Here is a 25029-nt window from a genome sequence, read left to right on the forward strand (position 1 = left end):
AAAACCTGTATGAGCAGAGGGGTGGTTATGCACAAGATAAGCAAACAGAAAATAACTGTTGTGCAAATTACTTTAATTTCCTATAGTGTTAGTTCAGAAATGAAAAAGAAATTGTTAGTTAGCCTCATTACATGGAGAATACGTGCAAGTTTGCTTTTAAAAAATACCATTTATCACTGCTCTCTGTATAAAATGTATGCTGCTGCTGCTTCCTTTTCAGGTAAATCAGAATGTGGAGATCCAAAGGGGCCGCTTGCGAGATGACATCAAGGAATATAAATTCCGAGAAGCTCGTTTGCTGCAAGACTACACGGAGCTGGAAGAGGAGAACATCTGCTTTCAGAAGCAAGTGTCTGTCCTGAAGCAAAATCAGGTAAGTCCAGAAACAATTGACCTGGCTCCTCTAGGCACCAGGCTTCAGTGTTGCAATGTGGCTTACCCTGGAAATGTCTTTGCAACCCCCTGTCCTCACTTGGCCATTACCTCTAGTTTTCTGTGCCAGCCACAAAATCTATCTTCTGTACTTTGTGCTTGTATGGTAACACCTTAATTTTCTCTCTTCATTTTCTCTCTGCTTCCCCCATGCACTCTATGGGCACGTCCAGGCAAGCATGCACGGGTCTATGCAGCGCCACAGACCCGTCTGCAGCACCTCATGCTACACGTGCAAGTGTTCCCTGTGCTGTGGGGTTGGGGTTTTTTTGACACCAGGAGATGCCCGTGTCAAAGAAACCCATGCCTTAAAAAAAAAAAAAAGAGCAGGGCATCACACATGGCAGCAGCATGCACTGCCCAAAACTGGAGCCTGGCCGGCTGGAGCCACACACTGGGTGCTGGATTGCTGCAGCTGCAACCCCCAGAGCCATAGCCCCCAGGATCTCAGGTAAGGCTGCTAGGGCTAGCCCAGGTGCTGACCGCAGCTTTCCCTACCCCACCCAGGGAAACGTGCCACATGCCAGAGCGCATGTGTACAGGTGTTCCCTGGGGACAGCACGTGCCACTGCTGTTTGTCCCCAGGGAAACTCATATTCCAGCTCGTGAGGACATGCCCCCTACTAGTTTTGCTATGGTCTCTTCAGTCCTCCTACTCCAGGGGTGGGCAAAATGCTGCCCGCAGGCCAGATGCGGCCTGCCAGGCTATTCCATCTGGCCCATGGGACCCCTAAAAAATTAATATTTATCTGCCCCTGGCTGCCTGTCATGTGGCCCTGGAAGGCCTGCCAAAACTCCGTAAGCGGCCCTCTGCCTGAAACAATTGCCTGCCCCGTTCTACTCCTTTCTTTTCTCTGTTAAAAGCTGGCCCTTTGTTGCTATTACCAGTAGGAGTAGCCAATTAACTGCACCACTTTTTCAAACCACATTAAGGCATCACCAGTACCACCTGGTGTACAGTACTACTGTCTGTAATTGGTGTATTGAACCATTCTCCAGATTGGTGTGTGCTACTTTTATTCTTCCTTAGTGCTTTTCTCTTCTCTGCTCTAACTCCCTGTTGTAACCATTTGAATTGATGTGCTGATGTCAGATATTGTTTGCTGGCATATGTGCCATGTATGAGTACAACTAAGTTAAATATTGTTAAACAGTTTTTTAATAATATGGGGAGCCTCCAGAAAAGATAATTATATTTTATCAATCATTTGAGAATTTTCTTGTATTATAGTTTCTGAAGATAGTTTAACAGAATCCTAGCACTTCTAATTTTCCAGTTGAATATTGATGAACTAGTCACCTGTGAAAGCCTTCTTAGTTCTTCCCAAGGAAGTCTCACTTTAAAAACAGTAATGAAACAAAATTCCTTTAGAAGCTTCAGAAAATAGTGTAACATGGATTAAATGAGAAATACTCCAGTAATAGTGTATAGTTGTCTCTGCCTTAGTTTATAGGAAATATTAGGTTAAAATTTAGCAGGATTTGTTCTCTATCCTTTATTTTGAGTTGGAATTTAAAGGGGATATTAAACGGTCTGAACAGAAGGTTTTTTTAAATAGAGCATTTCCTGATGACAAGATACACCAATTGTACCTCTGCATCTTTTGAAGTGAAACTCTGTTCTGGGGTGCAGCCACCGAGCCTCCATATCAGCCATGTGGCCAGGAGAGGGCTCCAAATAGGTTGTGATATAAGGCAGTTGAGGATAGGCTAAACCCATGGTGATCTGGTGATCCTACCTTCATGCAACAAGGATGCAGGGGCTGCTGCCCCAGTATTACATTAGAGATTTTGAATTGCAACAAAGTGGCTGCAAATTTAAGGCTGGCCTGTATATAGCAGCATCAGTTCCATGTTTTTTCCTCGTTGGGTATATTCGGGTTTCTCTAGCAAATCAGCAGGATTTTGATTCAGCCCCTTAGATGAAATGAAGTTGTACGGGTACATACATCCAAAAACAGCTCAATTTAGCAGTTCTAACTTTGAACCTAAGCTAACTTTGGGATGCATGGCTGATTCCTGCAGTTTTGGGCAATCACTTGTTTCATATATCCTTTCATGAGATTTGTAAAATCTTAAACCTAATACTTTGGGTATGTTTAGAAATACAGTAACCATTTTTTAATACTGACATGGGATTATTTTGTTTTCTACCATCCTAAAATCCCATTTGATTAGTTTTATTAGATTTATTAAATCTGTTGGGATAACCAGAAGAAGCCCTCAGGTCTTCTCACATCTTCACTTGCAAACACAAAAGGCCTGATTGTACTCCACCTATCCTCTCTATGCATTCAAAGGGTACTTAGATGACTTTCACCTTGCCTGGGCCCCTCAAAAACAATTAATACATGAAGTGGAAGGATCCTCCTCTTCTTTACTGTTTTATTGTGACTTAATTTTAAGACTAAGATGACAGCATGTTACAAAAATAAGTGCCTTAGTGGATTTTAAAGGACTCTAACAAGGTCTAATAGTATCACACTTATGTATCTCAGTTATTTTAGGTAGCTAATAGATGGAATAAGATGTGATCCAAAGGGTCCATACTTCAAAATGTTGGGTGTAATTCAGGTATATTGGATTGGTGGATATTGTTGTTCTAATTTTTTTTTGTACTTGGCAAAAATAAATGATGATTTAGCACTTCTGCTGATTGTTCCCATGTAAGGAAAGCGAAGAATGTTATGCTAATTAACTAAGGTTCACAATAGCAGTGTGCAATAGGCATTTCACAAATGGGGAAAACGATGGTATACAGTTAAATTACACTACAGGTTGGCAATATTGGCTTGGTATGCAACTATTCTAGGCTATATTTGGGAGATGATAAACATTTTGCTTTTATAGCTTGATTATTATAGAATTTGATTCATCACTTCATTCTGATAGTTCTAAACTGCTGATTTTCTATGAAGTTACATTTATATAAAACTGCAGTAATGCAGTAATAACTCAAGCTCACAGCTTTTTAAAAAATCTTTAGTTTTTGACACTTTGACAGTTGAGTTGTGAAGTCTGACACACAAATTTAATGATCCAGCATGGAGATTACATAATGTGCTAGGGAAGCCAATGTTTTATGTAGCCTCATCGGAGCTGGGGTGGTGTAGGTGCTAAGGTGCCCAGTTGACAGCCCAGAGGTTGCAAGTTTGAGACTCACAGTGTGGCCCTGTCAGATTCCAACTAATTCTGTGAACCCTGATGAATACTTTGTCAGAAGGATGTGGAAAAGAAAAGGACTGCATCTCATAAATGTTCTTATTAAGTTGAAGCAGGCCAACATTGCTTAACGATTTCCTTAGAAAATACTATGTGCTTTCAGAGGGTAGACTGACTACATCAGTTAGCTGTATAAAACACACAACAGCAAACTATTCTAAAATTTGTCCTGTAAGCTCTTACTGTTTGGGATTTTAGTTGGTCATATTTTTTCTTATGTGTTTCATTTAGGTGGAGTTTGAAGGCTTAAAACACGAAATCAAACGGCTTGAAGAAGAAACAGAATTTCTCAACAGCCAGCTGGAAGATGCCATACGATTGAAAGAAATATCAGAACGCCAGCTTGAGGAAGCTCTGGAGACTCTGAAGACGGAGCGTGAGCAAAAGAATAATCTTCGCAAGGAGCTCTCTCATTACATGAACATCAATGACTCCATGTACACCAGCCACCTCAACATCTCCTTGGATGGACTGAAGTTCAGCGATGAAGCCACTGAGCCCAATAACGATGAGATCATGAATGGCTTTGAACAGAACTGCCTCAGCAAAATTACCAGTAGCAAGAATAATACATCCACACCCAAAAAGAATGACAGCTTCCCTCCAGCTCCAAGTCTGGTCTCAGATCTTCTGAGTGAGCTAAATATTTCTGAAATCCAGAAGTTGAAACAACAGCTTGTGCAGGTAAAATTCAGATTCTTAGTTCATCAAGCACTCTTACACTAGTTGTCTAAGTTTACACTTGGAATATCTTGCTTTTCTTAAAGCAAAGTTTACATGCAGTTTCCAACAGTCATTTGCAGATATTACCTCAGGAGTCTTTGCACAGACAAACCGTCTTTGCAATACCTCCTCTTGCTGTGGAACTTGAGAATTGTTAATTTCTATCTGTGCATCCAGTGGTCCACAGGATCCTGAATCCAGTTTTATATTTGTATCTTAAATGCAGACAAGAAAAATCAAGTTTTTCACTACAACCTGGTATAATAAATTGAAGAGGTTGGGGTGGGGGTATCAGACAGATGGATATTAGAATACATCATTTCTGTAGTTCATAAGGTAACTGGAGTCTGTTGGACAGTGGCAATTTGCCATTTGATTATGTAGTCAACATCATGAAATGTTGTGAAGGAAGCATTTAGTTGAAATATTTCCAGTGATTCTTTCATGTTTATATGCATAAAAAGAGGCTGTATACTTGCTTTGTGCAAATTTCAGTAGGCCTGACGGGTCTCATTCAGGATTTGGATAGAGGTGCACTGATACATCGGTCCCGTAGCAGATCAGCATTGATACAAGGAAAATTGACAGTATCAGTAATTGTCTTTTTTTGGCTGATGTGGCTGATATTGTCATCGATAAATGTCCCGTGTATGTGTGTAGCCACAGTGCAGCATGCAGGCAGCCAGGAGCATGGCCCGGCAGCGTGAACAGCAGCTGGGTTGGGTTGGTAAGTCTGTTGTGAGGGAAGGGGCAATGGGGTGGTGGTGGGGGTGTGCAGATCGAGGCCCCAGTGGTGAGGGAAGGAGTGGGGCTGGGCTAGGGCTGGGGCAGGCGCTGCATAACCAGAGCAGGGTGCGGGATGGAGCGGAGAGTGGCTTGTCCAGGGGGTGCAAGGAGAGGGGGTAGCTCTTGTTGCTGCATGCAACCCGGGAGGGCATGGGGGTAGGGGGGTGCCTTCAGATCTGCATGTGGGCTGGGGCTGGGTGCAGCGCTGGGCTCTTCCCTGTGGAGCATTGGGCCAGGGCTGAAATTGGGGAGGGTGATGGCAGTTCTGGGAGGAGGGCTATGGCCAATTTTGGTGTGGCTGCTGCCCCCCACCCACATAGTCACCTTCTCAGGTCCATTGCCACCAGCCCTGAGAGCAGCCCAGCCCAGCCCAACCCAGCCCGTCCCCCTTGATGAGCCACTCACAGCTCTGTCCTGCATTCTGCCCTGGCTGTGCAGCACCTGCCCCTGCTCCAGCCCCACTCCCTCCCTCACCGTGGGGGCCTTGATCTCCACCTCCCCCCCCACACACACACACGCCCCTTTTCCCTTGCCTCTTCCTCCCCAATAGATTTACCAGCTGGATGCTGGTCTCCAGGCTGCCCTGCTGCATGTTGGCAATCAGATTGATATCAGCCAATATGGTACGTTAAAAATCAGCCATCAGTATCAGACCAAATAAAATCTATCAGTGAACCCCTAGATTTGGGCTCTATTATGCTAGGCCCCGTACAAATGTGTACAAAGAAATGGTCCAAGCCTTAAAAACTGGCAACCTAGAATTAGACTGTACTGAGTGTAATTCATGGTTGTACGAAAGCCAAATCCAGTATTATTTAAGAGTCTATGCCACTTGTGCTTTCTGCATTAATAATCAACTCCACAGTTTTGAAATGTATGAAACAAGGCAAGCATGTGAATTACCTAGAAGTCATTGAAGTAGTATTTATGGAAACTTGTAATTAAAATAATGGGATTTGCCCCCAAAATATTATGAGGAAAAATGAGGTTCTAACTAATTTTTTTTCCCAAAAACAGAAATTTTGGTGGAAACAGTATAAAAAAAAAAAAGAAACACCAACCAAAAAAAGTTCATTTTTGTTGTAACTTGTTCTATAATTGTGGAGAAATGCTATTCTCTGTCTGCCCCCATTGGCATTGCATGTTTTAATTTATTTTTCTCTACCCCACCAAAAAATTTGAAAAAGTTAGTATAATTTTTTTCTACCTGTTCATGTGTATATATATACCTCTTGATAAGTGCAACACTTTCTTCCCCATCCACAGGGAGAAAAGTAAAGAAGCAAGGAAGTGGTGTCTCATTTTATTTCCCCTCTGTTCTCCTCTGAAGTGGAAAAAGCGGGGAAAGACCGAGAAATGAGGGACTTCCTTCCCCATAATGAAATAACTTTCAAACAATTTAGTACATACTTTTTTTCAGAAAGAGAAAAGCCATTTGTACAAGCTGTGGGAATTGCCTGAAGGTTTGGTATTCTGCTAGGTGGAGACAGAATTTAATTTTCTTTCTTTCTTTTTGTTGATAGCAGACTATAATCAGGGGGTGAGAGTTCTACATCAAACTGCTGTTATTTTCTGGCTCCATATACTTTATTTATTTTAGGGCAGGGGGAGTTTTATGTTCTAGGGTGAAAGGATGATGATTTTGCCATGTGGCTTAAGTAGAGAAGAGGAAGCTACAGCAGGAAAGGTGTTTTTTTGAGAACACATAACAAATGTGGGAACCATCTTAAAATGCAGAAGCATTTGGGTTTAATGCAAGTGAAGCTGGCCTTTCCATAAAGTGTAAGTGGAAAGGTTTCTGTAGCTGTATAACGTTTTGTTGCATATTAACTCTTTTCTCCCATTGCAAAAGGAAACTTCTGTAAACATGTTTCCAATATATTAATACCTGCCTTTATTTCAGATGGAAAGAGAAAAAGTGAATTTGTTATCTACACTCCAAGAATCTCAGAAACAGCTGGAGAATACACGTGGAGCCCTTTCTGAGCAGCACGAAAAAGTTGGTAGGCTCACTGAGAACCTCAATGCAATGAAGAAACTCCAGGTCAGCAAGGAACGTCAGTCTGCTCTGGACAATGAGAAGGAACGGGACAGCCATGAAGATGGGGATTACTATGAAGTTGACATCAATGGGCCAGAAATACTAGAATGCAAGTACAAAGTAGCTGTGGCAGAGATTAGTGACCTGAAGGAAGAGCTGAAAAATCTTAAGGCCAAATATGAAGAGTGTGAGTCTAAATATGAGGAAGAGAAGAACAGGTATGAAACTGAAAGCCAAGCTCTTACTGAAAAGATCACTTCGTTAGAAAAATCTAGTCGGCATGATAGAGAACAGGTAGCCAGACTGGAGAAGGAACTGAAGAAAGTAAGTGATGTGGCTGGAGAAACACAGGGCAGTCTCAGTGTAGCGCAAGATGAGCTAGTCACTTTCAGTGAAGAATTGGCCAATTTATACCACCACGTTTGCATGTGTAACAATGAAACTCCAAACCGAGTGATGCTGGATTATTACAAAGAAGGCAAAGGAGGCCGTAGTAGTCCAGAAGGGAAAGGTCGAAGGTCGCCCATCCTGCTTTCGAAAGGGTTGTTATCTATAGAGTTAGGAAAGGCAGAGAATGGAAACAGTGATAGCAGTCCATCTCCAGTATCATCCCTCCCATCTCCAGTATCAGATCCTCGGAAGGAACCAATGAACATTTACAACTTGATTGCTATAATTCGTGATCAGATCAAACATCTGCAGGCTGCAGTAGACAGAACAACTGAATTGTCCAGGCAGCGTGTTGCCACCCAAGAACTTGGGCCAGTAGTGGACAAAGACAAAGAAGCTCTCATGGAGGAAATTCTGAAGTTGAAGTCCCTGCTAAGTACCAAGAGAGAACAGATAGCAACTCTGAGGACTGTGCTAAAGGCCAACAAGCAGGTAAGGAGGTTTCATGGAGGTGAAGTATGGTTTTAAAGAGCCTACCTCATGACCAAGAAAATTCAAAGAAAATTTGGTTGTGGTGCTGCATTTTGATTTGAGCACTTTTGAGAATCATTGAAGTGAATGGCAAAACTTAGCCTGGCATCCATGGGGATAAGATTTAGTCCCATATATTCAGATTTGGGACCAAACTGTTGTTGGATCAGAGAGGTTTTGAGACTGAATAGTCCAGAGATAAAGCTTTAACGTAATCTTGCAGTATCAGGGGTGATCTGATGGCCACCTATAAGTTTATCGGGGTGACCACCAGTATCTGGGGGAACGTTTGTTCACCAGAGCGCCCCAAGGGATGACGAGGTCGAACGGTCATAAACTACTGCGAGACTGTTTCAGGCTGGACATAAGGAAGGATTTCTTTACTGTCCGAGCTCCCAAGGTCTGGAACAGCCTGCCATCGGAGGTGGTTCAGGCACCTACATTGAACACCTTGAAGAGTAAATTGGATGCTTATCTTGCTGGGATCCTATGACCCCAGCTGACTTCCTGCCCTTTGGGCGGGGGTTGGACTTGATGATCTCCCGAGGTCCCTTTCAGCCCTAATGTCTATGAAATCTATGAGAAGTTTGAATACAGATACACTCTTACATAATGTAACACTATTATCATCTCACAATTGGAATAGCAGGGTATTACAGCTCAGTAATAAAGTGTTCTAGCAGAGGTATCTGGGCAAGTTGAACAAGTACCAACTTAAGCTGACTATTTAGCCATTGAAAAAGCAAGAATTATTTTCAGTTTAAAGGAATTTATATTGGTTGGCCTCTTAATAGGATTAAAAAACACACTTCATTTTTAAGGATGTACATCTCCCTTTCCAAAAGTAATAAAAAACTCAGAGTCTTCTGTAAGAACGACATGCCAGAATTACAGCATCTTTAAGCTTTGTAGACTGAACTGTGACATTGATGCACAGTAGCAAAGCAGCAAATTAGAATGACTATGATCAGATGGTTCTAGAGTGCCATATAAGAAATGGTTTGTTGCATTTCAACTCAAGTTAGTGATGCAAATTCAAAATGACCTCTAATTACAAAAGTTAAAACAGACATTTATCAAATGTGTTGTCTGAGAAATAGACTTATACTTTTGAGGCATTTTACATGTATGATTTTAACTATACTATCTGGATATTTGTGTTCCCCCCATGAAAGTTGGTGCGGAGTAGAAGCTATCTGTACTGTTATTTCCAAAATCTTGTAATAAGTTGTCAGTCCCTATTTATTTATAGTAATAACAGTATTATGAGAGAACCTGTTGTTTGACTCAGCATAAGTGCTGGCCATATATGTACAATAGACTCAGTATCTGCAGTGTGATGACCAAGACATAGGACACATAAAGGCATTACAGGCACTGACAGGTATGAGGGAAAACAAAAAAAGTGCTTTACCAGAAAAAGCAGCGCATTAGTTCAACCTGGTTCCACAGCCTCTGTATAGATCGGGCACTTTAGCTGGGCTTTTTTGGGCACATCTATCTAATAGTTGATTAAATTGACTATTAGATAAAACCACCATAAAAGCCCCTTTGAAGCATCTGATCTATACAGATGTTGGGGAGCCAGGTGCAACTAACAAGATGCCTTCTCTGGGCATGCACTGGGTTCATTGTAAGAGAGTACAGAGTTTAAAATAAAGTGCTGATTTTTGTTTGTATGTTTGTTTGTTTTTTTACATCTGTAAGAAGCCTACATGCTACTAGGAGAATCTCTGTGCCCCTGGTAGTTTCTTCTGGGGCAAATATGCCCTTCCTGGCAAAGTTTCTCTCACAAGAGCATAACACTTACTTGTATGCTCCCTTCCTGGTCCAATTTAGGTGGGAAGTGAAGAATCGAGGCAATGTTCCACATTTCCCCAGGTCAGGGACTGCTTGGTTGGGAGAATGGGTGGGGGGCATTGCCACACTGCTCCAGTCCCCTTGGGACTGGTCCGGGAGGGGACTGGAGTAAGTGTGGCAAAGCTCCCTATCCACTCCTTAGACTGATTGGGAGAGTAGATAGAGGGCTTTGCGCTGCTATGTCTGCTCAGCTCCCAGTGCCCAGGAGCCGAACAGCCATTCCTTACTCTCTGTCTACTCTTCAGACTGGGATTCCTGATCTGAGAAGTAGGTGAATGATTGTCTGCTGTTTCCTTGGTCTCCTGCTGGTGATGAAAGTGGAGCTGGAGGAGCAGCTGCTCCTTGCCCCCCTTCACCTGTTCCCCAAACTAGGACTCTGGTCTGATGAAGGTATTGAAGAGCAGGGGAGAGAGAGCAGCTGCAGACTGAAGGCCTGTACACTAGCTCTTATGGAAAGATTTCTACTGGAGGAGATTTCTCAGGAATTTCCTGGAGTAGAAGTGATCTCCTGTTAATGACCATAGTGCTACGTAGTTACTGGGAACAGAATCTGTCTGCTGTGTTTACAGCATTCTCAGATCCATTATATTCACCCTGTAGTTAACTAGAAGTTAACATTTCAGTGCTAGGTAAATGTTCCATTAAGTGAATGGAGATAAACACTTCTTGGCCAACTGCTTTATGAAGAGTTTCATTAATTAGTACATTTTCTGTTCTTCTTGGTAAACAATAGACTGCAGAGGTAGCCCTTGCCAACTTAAAAAGCAAGTATGAAAATGAGAAGGCTATGGTTACGGAGACCATGATGAAGCTACGTAATGAGCTGAAGGCTTTAAAAGAAGATGCTGCTACCTTCTCTTCTCTGAGAGCAATGTTTGCTACAAGGTAAAGAACAACTGAAAATCCTGTTATCCCTTGTGTGTATATGAAAGTAATAGACTCCATTAGCTGTAAGAAGCAATACTGTCTATATCAGCATATTTGGAAGAGATGATTTCAAGTTCAGGTTATCTAAAATGTTTCAAGTGAATGTCAATTACATTTTCCTGTTAAGTAGGAAAATGACCAGGATATACTGTTCTGTTGTTATAATAAATCATTGAATTTGATTATATGAAAATTGGGGAGGTGGCTTGACGAGTTAGTGTACCTTTTTAAAAATTTAAAATGAGCCTCTATTACACCATGAAGATGCAGCTATAGCTTAATTATTATGATGTAGATGCTGGCAAGTACTGTCTTGTCTTGTTTTGTTTTGTTTTGTTGTTTTTTTTTAAGGAAATAATTATTTTTAGAGTTGCATTTTAACTGCATTTGGCATCTGTCTCCTTCCATTTACAAATGAAATCTATCAAAGTTGCAACACAACTTCAGCGTGGAACTTGTCTTTTGTAGCTGTGCTTTGTGGTGTTATTGGACAACACGCTCATATGTTATGTGCTAAACAAGGTGAAAACATGCCATTTTTATCTGCATGTTACTTAAAGCTTCCTGTCATTGGCTTCTCTCAAACCTACAACACCAGAGAAATATATATGCTGTTTCCAGGTCTGTTTTCCAGAGAGAAAATAAAATGTTTGGTCAGCTGCAGTTTGAAATTAGCTCATAAAGAGCTTTGTCTTAAGTAGCTGCTTTCAGCTTGGTAGAATTCTAAAGAAAAAAAAAAAGACTCTTGGGATGATGACAGGCTATGCAGGGCTGGCTAGGCCAGTGCAAGATGGGCAGGGCAGATGTAGTGACTACATCAAATGTAATTTAATAGCTGTGAGTGTCTTGCTCAACTCATGTAAGTTAAGCTCATAGCAGAAAAGAGCTTATTGTGCACCTATAAGCTAGGTACTGCTTATACTTTTTTCTTTGCCTGGTATGAACCTTTTTAAGCTGAAAAGATTTCCTGTGCCATCTGTTGAAGGCAGCCTGCTGAGGAATAATGGAGATGTTTTGAGAACTCTGAGGCTTCTCTCCATTCATGTTCACTGCATTTGAGTGGTTGGTTCTCTACCAGCTCTAACAAAAGGCATGCAGAAAATTGCAGCAATTGGATAGGAAGCAAAATTGTACTTTGCACTTATGATTAACCCAGAAAGAGAAAAATTATTTCAGGAAGTTGTAAGCATGACTTGCTGGTAAAGAGAAATGAATGCCGTTTCAGACTACTTTTTCTGTTGGCCTTTCCCTGTACACAAGCCTCTTTATGATCGGAGGCTGGTTATAGATGAGCTGGAAGCAGTAGGTAGAAGACAGAAAAGCAATAGGTAGTTTATTTTGTAATTTTAAATAGTTTCTGTTAGGTACAGGTTGTTGAGTAGTTAAGCTGTATGCTACTATAAAGCATTATTCCTTCCATATAATATTCTTTTTTCCCTTTTCTTTAGGGACAGTAACAGAGACAAGTAACAAAGTAACTCCACCCCCTCCCCTTTCTTCTCTCCCCATAGTGCAGTAGACCTGTGGCTGGACAATTCCTTCTTCTTGGCATATAATCACTTACAGCTCAGCCTAATTCTTTTATCTATGGAAAGTTAAAATTTACATAATAGGGAAATCTCAGTATAAAAGCAGGAGCAGACATTAAGTTTTGCTGGGAGTTGCAGATGTGAGTTTTAGCCCTGCAGCTCTTGTTACATACATTATTGGCTAGGTACAGATATTACACTTTTACCAGTGTAAGTGATTGGAAATCTGTCTATACCTGTAACAGAACATCTGGTTTTAAAAATGGTCACAGACTGGTTTAAAAATGGCAGAACCCAGCCAAAGATTTGCCACCCCCTCCCCCAAAAGGGCAAACTTGTGTTCTGTTTGCTACCAGTCTTAACTATGTTGCCTACAGGAAATATATATGCTGATTGATAGATATATATATAGATTGATAGATAGATATATTGATTGCAACTTAAATCAATTCTGCCTCAGGCCTTTTGAAAGTCATGTTTTTTGCATGTATAAGGTATGTGGAATGAGCTGTTTTGTCTAATGCATGATAGTCTGGCCTGCATAAATGAACAGTTGTTGTTCCTGAGCTGCTATTTTACCTAGGTGTTCCAATAAAGAGAAGTGGGTCAGCTAAAAAAAAGTAGAGGGCAACCAGTGCAGGTCTTGGAAAGCAGTCTGAATGGACAGAAGCTTAGTTCACTGACTTTTTAACACCTAAATTAGTATAGCCTTGAGTCATGCATAGATGAGAGCCGAAAACTCACTTAAGATTATCAGTTGGAGCAAATAAAAGAATTGCATGCGGCTCCTCTAGCTTTGATAGCTAGGCTGAAGTTTGGTGACACAGTTTCAGGAAACTTGCAAAGTTGCTCCCTTCCCTAAATACTGTGTGTCCTTTGTTTTCATAACTACTAAATTCAGAGCCATTGGAGCATTAAGGATGATTATGTGCTGGGAACACAGTATGTTCAGCATGTAATCACAGGACTTTTCTAGGACTTCCTAAGTTCCATTTCGTTCAGTGCATTGGCATCTAGTAGCAGCCTCTGCTCCCTTATTGGAGGCCACAACAGCTGGTAGAACCCTCTGGTGTTTGTGAATGTATGTGCCTGTACTGTCTCTACCTACAATGAATAATGTATCATTTTTGCTATGTGCATTTTCACTGTTGCTGGTAGTGTTTCAGCTAAAATGTGCATTGTTTCAGTTGGGGCAGGTTTAGGAGAGCCAGCTGAGATGGTTTGGCTGCAGTGGAAGTATGGTTAAGACATTTCACTACAACTGCTGAAATGTGAGGTTAAGGCACACTAGAGGTTCATGTTGAAAGATGCCCTCTGTTGATTTAGCTGGAAATGGGTACCTGGTCATTTGGCTTTGAAGGTGGTTGATCTGGTGCTGACCATATCACTCCCTTGTATGCCCTTGAAAGCCATTGTGCTAACCACACTGTTGTGATGGTTCATCTGGGCTTGGATGGACCTTTGAATAATCAAACTAGAAGATTTGGTGGAGATAACCTAGATAATTGCTCAGGGAACCAGTTTTGTGGTGGTCTGCAGGGAGTACAGGTCTGCATCAGTCATAACAAGCAGCCTGCTAATGGGTTATTTATTAACAGCCAACTAAAATTTTATTCTCTTCTGGCTACAGCCCATGTGGGAAGATTAATTCAGTCTGATCATATTGCAAGGATCTTGTGAGGGAGCGTTAGTTATTTGCAGTGCAAACTATACTTGCATATATGCAGCTTGTTTCTGAGAGTAGAATCCTTTGTGCTAGCTGCACAGTGCATGTGGCTGAATGGGAAATGGAAGAAATGTGGATGGACAAGAAAGCATATGTGGGAGTGGATCAAATTACTTTGCTGCTTAGAGTGTCAATGCTGTCAGCACTGACAGAGGAGTTGCATGATGCAACATTTCTCTAGTAGCTAGTACAGTGTTTGTGACACAGACTAGGCTTTTCTAATTATTTCCTTGTTGCATTTTTAAGTCTGGGATAAATGGTCTCTGTTACACAGATCTGGATGTTTTGCAGGAAGCTGGCCATTTTGTTGTACATGAGAGAATGAAATAATAAACGGGTGTTACAGGCTGGGCATGAAATAGTAACTGACCTAATTTCCTTTTAAAGTAGGTTAATCCTACTGATTCAACAGTACTATCAGCTATTTTTAATAAGTAATGAAAATACAATAGGGCCTGAGATGGGGAGAAGGGAAGTCAGGCAATGCAAAAAAGGTATTTGTTAATGTTTTAAGTGTGCTCTGAATGGCTTAATTTTGGGCTGTGTTGAGGATATTTCCATTCCAGAAGTACAGGCACAAGTGCTTATTTGCTAAGAAGTATTAATAGGACATAAAAGGCACAAGTAGCAACATAAGTAAACCCAGTTGTGTCTTCAGTGTATATGCAGTTATCATGGGTGCAGTCCAGATCCACCCCGGGGATCTGAAAACAGAGTTCTGCCACTTAATTTTGATGACTGTAGTAGTTATCTGGTATCAATTAATGGCAATCAAACATTGTGGAGTTAATTAGTATATGCTCTGAGTACTAGAAAAAGAGGCAATAAGCTTCTTATTTAAAATGCTGAGAGATGGCTGAATGTGCTTTTCTTTGTCAAGTAGATTTACAGTTGCTAATAGGAATCTTGGGTGGGACCAAATGTAGATGCAACAAAGGACTTGACTTGAACATCAGGTTGCAGTAAATGTTAATTCAGACATAGTCTCCAGTTTTTATTACAAGAGATTATATATGCTTCTCTTTTATTATTACTGTCTAGCTCTTCTAATCTGACTGGTCTTTTATCTAAAGCAGCTGCTGAAAGTTCTTCATATAGAAATGCATTGCCCAAGCTCACATTTTTTTGTTGATGCAGATGTTCATGAGACACTAATTCTAAAAAAGGAAATTAATTTGTATATGAAGAGATTTATCAATATAATAAAGAAATGTCCTCTGGACAGGAAGCATATATCATCACACATGATATATATAATAAGGTGTGTGTGTTGGGGGGAGGGGAGGGTGTACATGCATGTGTGTTTAATGAATGAGTAAATAATTTGTAATAGCACATAAGGTCCCAACTGGCAAACAAGCTACCCCTATTAAAAATCTATGTAGCAGTGCTGCTTAGCATAGGGCAAAGTACTAGCAAGCCTGTTTAATAACACTGGTTTCTCAGTAATGAAGTGGTTAATTTATATTTCTGCAGCAAAAGTTATCAAAGACAGAGAAGGTCTTTGGACTGTACTGGTTACACCCAGAGCTGAATTAAATCTTCTACAGAAAGTGGGCAAACAGCGGAGTTAGTAGTAAATAGTGACCTGTTTAAAATATTTAACTGGAAATAAGAATCAAGAAGTTACCTTCAAACAACAAACAGCCAGAGGTGTTTGGATTTACCAGTAGCTAGAAACTAAAGATCAAAAATGCATGCTGGAGAGAAAGAAGCTAGCTGTTAAAAGATGACTTGGGGAGGACAGAAATTGTGACCAGTAATTTTTCATTTAAGATATTGTACTAAATCAAATTTAATGTTATAGGGCTGGGAGAAAAGCTGATCAAACAGATAGTAATTAATCAATTGCATTGAAGTTGATGATATTTTTGTTTTTCATCTTAAGATCTCCTTTGTTTTGTTCTTTCACTTGTCTGATATAACTCTGCCAGATACTATACATAGAACAGTGAGTCTCACCCAAGGGTGCCACCAGATCCTTTGAAGGGTGATGCAAGGTGTGAGGATATAAGTAGATAAAGGCAGGCTGAAGCTTGTCCCTGTCTAGCCAATCCACCACCTCAGCTGCCCAGTCCCTCCGGAAGGAAGAAAGAAAGGTAAAATTAATTTTTTAAACTGAGTACTACTCTATTCACAAAAGTTTATATAGGGCCAACAAGCTTGAGAACCACTGATATAAAATATGCCAACAAACACTTCCTGAACCCAGAAATCAGCATGATATATACATTACAAAAGTTCATAATGAACTTATTCTGACTGGTCATAGCTGTCTTGACCAGCCTTGGTCATATGTATCGGGTACAGTACAGTAGGGCTGTGCGAAGCTTTGGTGACCAATTTGATTCAGCAGAGATTCAGCCTGATTCAGCATCCAAATCTCCAATTCAAAATGAATCGGGAGACCCTTTAACCTCTCCAAATTTAATCAGAACCCTCTGAATAGACTCAGAAAGATTCAATGATTTGGACATAGACACAGCTTTAAATGTTTTTTTCCTACATACCTCAAGGTACCAGGCTGTTCATGAATGCTGAGATGGTGTGGTGGATGGAGCATCCCACAGGAGCGCAGAGGGGTCCCCAGTGCACTTGGTAGTGGACCCGGAAGTAGACCAGAAGTACTTTCGGTCCACTTCATGGTCTGCCAGGGAGCATGTGGAGGACCCCCCTTCCTCGCGCTCCAGCCTGGCGACTGATGGCTTTTGGGTCTGGGGAGGTACCCGAGGTCCCCTCGCGGCTTATCGCCAAATCGGAGGGGTGGGGGAGGGAGTCCCCCACATGCTTGGTAGTGGACCCGGCAGTGGCCTGGAAGTATTTCCAGGCCACTTGTGCCAGTGTCACCAAGCAGTTGGGGGAGGGGGGGCACACATGACCCCATGTTCCTGCTCCATCCGCCCCACCATCGTAGTGTTAACAAGCTGTGCCTGGTACCTCGAGGTAGGTGGAGAAAACACTTAAGGCTGTGTCGATGGCTGAATTGCTGATTCTCTAAATCAGCATGGAATCTTCAGATTGGGCTGAATCAAATCGGGGCAGTGATCTGAGTCAATGAATTAAATCGCTGTCCCCGATTCGGGCCAAATCTGAATCGAATACAACCCATTTCTCACACCGCTAGAGTACAGTGCCCTGCAGATTTCTGAGCTAGCTTGGGTAAAAAAAGCCTTGCCATGTTAATGCAGTGATCTTCCCAATTGGAGTGCTATGTAATGCAACACTGCTGCTGTTTGGTATTCAACAAGCAAGCTGTCAGCAAGCTAACGTTTCTGCATGGTACCTCCTCCCCGCACTTGCACCCTAGCCCCTGCTGCAGCAGTCCCAGGAATGGCTGGCACTAGCTGAGGAGGGAACTGTCAGTGGGTGCTATAAGTTAGGGCTGCCTGAAGCATAGGGTTGCAGGCTGGTGAGCTGTGCCAGGCTCTTCCCAGGGACACATGCCCCCAGATCTGTATGTGGGACAACAGCAGGATGCTGGGGCCAGCAGCAGCACCAGGCTGTTCCCAGCGCTGCACTTTCCAAACAGTCACCTGGACTAAAACCTTGACCCTGCAGTTAAATCCATGTTTACAGAGCCATCTTGGCTTCATTTAGACTTCCCATGGGGGATTGGCATCTGCCTGCATAGGGCTCACTTTTGTTTCTTCCCCTTTCCTTTAAAAAAAGTTCACTAGTCCATAACAATTTTGGGCCTGGTTTAGTGTGAGCTCCCTTCAGCAAAGCTCAAGGCAGTCAGACTGGATAGGAGAACTGTTTCAGTTTGTGATTTGAATGAATTTTTTCTTGCTATGAGTTGAAGCTGCCTGAAGCATAGGAATGGGCAGTTTTTTAATACTGTGGATTCCTATTTGAAATCTCCAGTTTTATCCTGTGAATCATGTCTACATACCCAACAGTGCTAACATTGAGTGGCATCCCTGAAAGGATCTCAAGGCACCTGGGGGTGCCACAGCACCGTGGTTGAGAAACATAGAGTGCTTTAGGGGAATTAAGACATTAATTAGTAAATGTGATCTAAATTCTAGATCCATTTGAGAGAGATCCCAGGAAGTCCAGGGAGAGATTTTCTTGAGGAAGGATGATGACAATTAGTCCTACCTGAAATAAAATGTATTTTCTAAATCCATAGGTCCACAGTTGTGTATCTGAGACACATTCACTATTGTTTTCTATGCATTTTATGGTGAACTGATGATGTTAGCTACCTAAACCTTGACTTTCTACTTGGTAGAGTTCCTATGATATTTAAGTCTTGCAAACCAAGGTTATGTAAGGGGACAGAGGCAGGAAAGCATAATCTACAAAGCAGAGTGGACATTGTCAGCATTTCCTATTTTGCACTTGGATAGAATGGCATTGAAGCTATGTGAGGAATGGTTCACCTGCATCTTAACTATCCTTGTCTTGCTCCCCACTTCCACTACCTGTAGGTACAAGCACACCACTTCCTCTGCATGTGAGGCCTTCCTCAGTCCTGGTGAGAATGGTGGGAGTTTAGGATTTTCCCCATCATATATGTTTGTAATGTTAAAAAGTCTTCAATATGGCAGGCAGTGGTTCCTAATGCTCCTTAGCAGCCATGTTCATTCAAACATCTTTTTAGCTGCTGGTTTGCTATTAAATTTTTCAGCTTTTAATAAGGAGTGGAGATTGGGGTAACTTTAATTTGCCCTGTTCTAATGTTTGATGGTAGGTTGAGGTTATTGCAGTTGATACTTCTCCTAAGGAGGCTTCTGCAGTTGTTCTCTTTGCTGTCATGCTTTACTGCTTTTTTAGAAATTGCTTTAAAATGAATATACTGGTTATGGGGGAAAACAAGAAAAAGTAAATGGTTGTGATTACATGCAGATGTCACTACTTATGTTAGTTGAATTTTCAAATGTAGATCTTGGCATAGTAGTAGAACATAGCAAAACACATGATTAAAGTATCCTTGGATTAATTGTCTTCTACACACTGATGTTTCAGATTATGCAGAAATAAGGAGAGATTTGGCACTTGCAGGAAGTAATGCTAACGTTAAACTGCTTTTGAAAATGAGGTATTTAACCTCAGACGCTGATATTTTAGAATGCTTTTTTATTCTAGTTTTAAAAGGCGATTTGTTCTCAGACATTAGTGTTTAACATTTTAATTTTCCCCATTTAAGGTTTTGTTTTTGTTTTTTTTTCTTTTCTGTTAGGCTGTATTTTAGTCAGCATTGCTTATTTTAAGTTTAAAAAGTGATGTTTTATTTAAATCCTTATTTTCTTAATGATCAGAGGTAAGAAAATAAGCTGTATTTTAGAGCCTTATGTTTAAAGTCTACATCTTAAAAATGTAGCCATAACAGTATGTGCACAAAAACTTTGATTTATGTTAATCTTATTTTTTCTAGTCTGAACATAAAAGATCAATTATTTTACTGTCAAAGGTGTTTTTAAAGTAAAGGCATCTTGTGTTTTGACCTTTTAGTGGTGAGACATGGAATAAACCCAGTGGAAGGTGGCTGTTAATACAATGCATGAGCGTAGAGGGGAAGGTGTCTTTCTTAGTCTTTCAAAGCTTTCAGTTCAGTATTAGTCTGAATACTGGTGGTGTTCAGTATTGGTCTGAATGCTCAGTTCTGGTGTTAACATTTAAGTTGTGTGCTGAACATAAAACTTGGGCTTTGAAGACCACAATTTCTAAGTGTATGTGGGGAAGGACTAATTTTATGCTGAAGAAAATTAAAATTGGAGTTAATGAACAGAAAGAAGGAAGAAATGAAGACAGTTCTCTGTAGCCTGAGTATGTAGAGCCTGCATCTGCTTCTACTAAACCATGGAACTTTTAAAACCTCCTTTTTTTTTTCTTTTTTTTTCTTTTTTTTTTTAAGTGGGCCATTACTGTTTTATATGCAAAGCTGTGTTCTGTGTCCCTTGGAAATAATCCATGATAGCTTCATACATGACATTATATGACATTATTGAGGCTCAGTTTACAGACTAACCTGACTTAGAGCAGTGTTCAAGTACATGCCTATAAATACATCCATTCAGGACAGCGGATTTGGGAAGGACAGCCATGTGCCAATGTACACTTTAGTACAGGGGTAGTCAACCCCTGGCATGGCTCCCAGAGCATGGCACTTAAAGGTATTTTGCTTGGCATGTGTGCCTTGGGGCAGATGGCAGGGAAGGGGCTGGAGCTGCACTGCCACAACAAGGATCAGGCCCCCCGTGGCTCTCCTGCCATCCATCCCTGGAACGCCAACATCTTACAAGTCAAGGTTGCATGTGTATTTGGTGCTCTGCCCAAAAATGTTGCCAACCACTGCTTTAGTAAAACCAATATGTAAAGTCAGTTATTCAGCAAATGTAAAAATCACTGTATTTTTTGGTGGATAGCATTTCTGCTGTTGTTATTGCCTAGTAAGAAAACATGATATGTATAAACATAATTGAGTGGGAAACTGATAGTTTTAACAAAGCTGATCAAACTTCAAAAATGGAAAATTATTTCATCAGTTTTTAATGGCATTTGTTTTATGAGTAAACATGGTGTTAACAGGAGACATGATGATTTAATGGGATACTGCAAGAGCATTTTGGAAGTCATAGCATACATTTAATTGTGGCTGACCTCATATGCAAACAAAGTTTACTCTGCTTTATTTTAGTCTAAGAGGGGTATGTGTCCATGTTGCCAATTTACCACCCAACTTGGCACCTCTGATTAGTTTTTGAACTAGAGTTGCCTAAATAATAGCAGAAGTGTAGCAAGACAAGAATTAAAGTATATTAGCAAAATTGTGTGGGAAGCTTGTGCGAGAATGGGCTTCTCTTAGTCTGTCATTTGAAGAGCATTAAGGACAAATACCTTTTCACCCCTCAGCATCTTTGAATATATCAGTTGATTCTATTGGAAAAAGAATGGCTGCAATGATATTGGGGCAATGTCACATCATGAGCAGGGTTTGGACCAGATACTTCTAAATGAAAAGAAATTGATACTTTGTTTTCCACTTGAAAATGATTGGGAAATTATTAAGATTTTCATCCTTTGCAATCCTGTTACCCCACGGAAGCATTGGGAATGCAAGTGGTGTAAATGGGGACAGAATTTGACCTAATGAATTCTGATGTTCTGCTGAGAGAACCATTACCCTCCCCCAGGAAGCTGCACAATACATAGGCTTAAACATTAGAGTGAGTCAACATAATTGAATTTCCAAGAGCCATTTTTGGGAAGAACGGGGATATATTTGCCTCCATTTGTTGCAGCAGGGTATGACAACCGCTGGCCTGGCCCCAATGCCGTGGCTGTTCCTAGAATCATGGGGGAAACTCCATTGGTCTTTGCACTGTTCTTTGTTCCTTCCCCCATTCCTTTCCTTTTGCAGTAAAATCTGTCCTCATCTTGCTTGGAAGTTAATGCTGATAAAGGTGTATAACTTGTTCCTGTGGATATTCGTTTGAAGGCTGGTGGAGGAATCAGACAGTATTCTGCACAGAACAGCTGTCCTCAGTCACTGCCTTCTCAGAGGTGGGGAAGCTGGACAGGATAGAGAAGGGGATGATGGGCCCCTATGCAACATATTAGGGCCTGTTTTCTGTGGCTTCCTCCAGTTTGTCATTTATACTGATGAGGGAAGAGAGATGATGGTGGCCCTTAGACTGTGAAGTACAAAGACTGCTTCCTTCAACTTTTGTAAGTGTTTTGGTTTTGCCTTATAAGTCTATTTGTACTTAATGCCACGCAAAAGCAAAGGGAGAGATCTGGTGAATTTACATTCCAGGAAGTACGCTTTTAATTTATAAGTAGACATTGTAGGATTCCAACGTGCTGATGAGAATGGTAGATACTGGGAAGTAAATTCATCAATATAATGTGTAAAAATGTAGTTGTGTGAATGGACAGATGGTCATCTATGACAGTGATTCGAGGTGTGCAAATCAGTCTTAGTACATTTTATATGAGTGTTTCTGGGTCTCTGAATGATTTTTCTGACTTAGTATTTCAAAATAAAAACTCTTCTGCAACTTTAATTAGCCTGCTGGTCTGCTTTTGAAGTGACTATGAATAGAAATTGACCCTTTACTTGTGATATAAGGTAAAGTGTGTGGATCTGCATTTGGATGCAGATTTTTTCTCTCTCTCTGTATTTGTAGAATGATAAGCTTCCTAAAGGTTTAGGGTTTTGGGGTTTTTTTTAGGGGTTTAGGGGTCATAATACTCATTAGAAGAATCTCCTTTGTACATGTTTGGCATTGATATCATGAAGATGCTGTATTTTACAGATGCGACCAGGATAAATTCTGATTGGTGTCCATATTTTTACACTCACATGCACACTGTTTATATTCTGTACATGCTGTAAACATCCACCTGCGCATTAAAGCCCTAACTTAAAATGGCTTATAGTGCTGTGTGTAACTTAGATAGCTTCCAGGCTTTGTGAAAATGGTTGCAGATTAAACATCTCTCAGATATTCATGGAGCTTCCTCTGCAGGATTCCAAGTAGTATGCCTTTCCTTTGTTATGAGTTAATTTCAAAACAATTATGTCTGAAAACAATTATTTTTACATAAAACAGAAAGACAATTTATTATAAACAAAATGGTAAAACGCTAATTAGAACATCTTTCTCAGCAAGGAGCATAGGCAAAACTGGAGTTTAGGAATTTTACTTGTCTTTCAATAATGCTATTCAGATAGCATTGGACAGCTCACAGGCCCACGTCTTTAAACAGGGAGAATAACTAAGCCCAACATGAAGTTTGTATGTGCATCAAATGTTATTAATGTCCATCTCAAATGATACAGATATTTACAACCTTCAGTTCACCTTAAAGCCTGGATTTCTTTTATCAAATTCCTTACTTACATGAAGACTGGATCAAGAGATGTAACTAGCCATGTTCAAGTCCTGCATGTTTTACAATATACCAGGAGCACCTTTTGTCTTCAAGTGGGGTCTCAATTTTTAAACACAAGCACCCTCATGGCTCTCTGCATACCATGCTTGGGGATGCCTGTATTGAGTAATTAAGCAAAGGAAGTGGGCAAACCTGAGCACTAGCTGGAATTACACAGAGAAAACTAATTAAACTCCACAGTAGTTTTCCTGAGTTCCAGTGTAAAAATGGGCACAACCGATTACAAAACCCCTTTGGATCCACCTCTGGTTATGTCCACTGGGCACAAAGGATTCATGTGTTACACTTGGAAACAAGGTTGCTAAAAATTCTTGATATTTCATTGCAGATGTGACGAGTATGTCACACAGCTGGATGAAATGCAACGCCAGCTTGCAGCAGCTGAAGATGAGAAGAAGACTCTGAACTCTTTGCTTCGTATGGCTATCCAGCAAAAATTGGCATTGACCCAGCGCCTGGAGCATCTAGAGCTTGACCATGAGCAGTCCAAAAGGGTGCGCACAAAATCTACTTCCAAAGCCAAGACCAGTAACCCTAGTGTAAGTCATATCCGGTCCTGTGGAGACAGGTCTGAGGGGTCTGTCCTTAACAACCAAGTGTTTTGCAGTGAGAAGTATAAGATATATTGTGACTAGAAGGCATGTAGAAAATCATATTATGCATCTAATTTTTATGCTGTAATTATCAGCGTAAATCCCCTCTATCTAATGTCGCAGTGAGTTGACTTGTACTAGTATGTTATTAAACCATATAATACAAATTGTATTATGGTGGTCTTAACTGTAACTAATCTTTACGTATGGGGATGCTATTAACAAGTTAATAGTGGAAAGGAGTTTGCTGTTTCCACAATTAACATGTATGGTCTTGCTGTTTATGGGTAAGTGTTAAAAGTGTATACCTGATATATTATATCTGGTGTTACTAACTGTAGTTCATATAGCACAAACGTGATGCTTTCCCCAGGGTTACAGCATATTTCAACTAAATGCTTTCACAGGCAAAAGCAAACTAAAACCTCCTTCTCAACATGGTTTAAGAAGTGGTGAAATGCAAAACTTAAAATTAGATGTGTAACATGAAAATGCAGAACATTTCACAACCAGAACCAAAATTAGATTTGCCTGCTGTAGCAGTTGGCAGATATGTACTGCCATATCACCACTGACCAAAGTCCTAAAGCTCTTATAAGCTATAAAAAAAATCTGGAGAAACCTGGAAGGGACACATTGTTAAACTTCGGTTTTTTTCTTCCGCTTCCATGAGTTAGCCTAAAGAAACTTGCACATTTGTATTCTATTTAAAATATGCAATATTACCCCATCTGGAATAAAACTGAAAAATTCAAAATTAGTATTCCTCACTGATAGAGAGTTTCACTTTAAGAAGTTATGCTGTGGAAAAGTATCATGTAGTGAAAGGATCTCCTATGGTTACCTGTTGCTTCTTGCAGCATAACGCTTTAAAAAGAAGCTGTTTTTATATGTTACTATATCCATACAACATATCTGTATAGAATTAATGTGACTGTTTTAGTATTGTTGAGTCACAACAATTCTTCTCAGCTCTCAGTATTAATAGGATGGTGTTTCAGAGCTCTGACTTTTTCTTTTAAACAAAAAGATGCATTCCTTATGCAAGCACACATTTCGCAGGGCTCTACATTATAGGCACAGGAAATTTAACTGGATCATCTTGCTAATAAATATTTATGAAGTAGGTTAGCATATGCATCAGTCTTTGTAAAAGAAAAAAAACTTTGTCTATTGGACTCTTAAGGGGCCTTTTTAGCCACTTAATTTCAATGTATTTGATAATATGAAAGTGTACTTTATAATTGGTGCCTATATATATGATAAAGATACCAGATTGAAAAATGTTGCTTTTAAAATTGTGGAAAAATTATCGAGTACAATAAGGCACATTAAAAAGAAAAAAATAGAGTTTTTGAAGTGCCT

General features: G+C 40.5%; 1 protein-coding gene across 6 annotated transcripts in view; it reads left to right on the plus strand.

Moving 5' to 3' along the window:
- BICD2 (BICD cargo adaptor 2) overlaps positions 1 to 25029 on the plus strand; it is a 144706-nt gene that overhangs the window by 115726 nt on the left and 3951 nt on the right. For 4 of the 6 annotated variants that reach the window (XM_019536928.1, XM_019536929.1, XM_019536930.1 and 1 more), the window contains exons 3-7: positions 221 to 373; positions 3886 to 4338; positions 7067 to 8086; positions 10719 to 10870; positions 23400 to 23610. In XM_019536928.1, coding sequence (XP_019392473.1) covers positions 221 to 373; positions 3886 to 4338; positions 7067 to 8086; positions 10719 to 10870; positions 23400 to 23610 — 1989 coding nt within the window. Of the gene's footprint in view, positions 1 to 220; positions 374 to 3885; positions 4339 to 7066; positions 8087 to 10718; positions 10871 to 23399; positions 25003 to 25029 lie in introns of those variants that run through there. The other 2 variants (XM_019536926.1, XM_019536932.1) reach the window with 2 other exon arrangements.

Source organism: Crocodylus porosus, unplaced genomic scaffold (assembly GCF_001723895.1).
Source record: "Crocodylus porosus isolate Cpor-Errol unplaced genomic scaffold, CroPor_comp1, whole genome shotgun sequence".
NCBI lineage: Eukaryota > Metazoa > Chordata > Crocodylia > Crocodylidae > Crocodylus > Crocodylus porosus.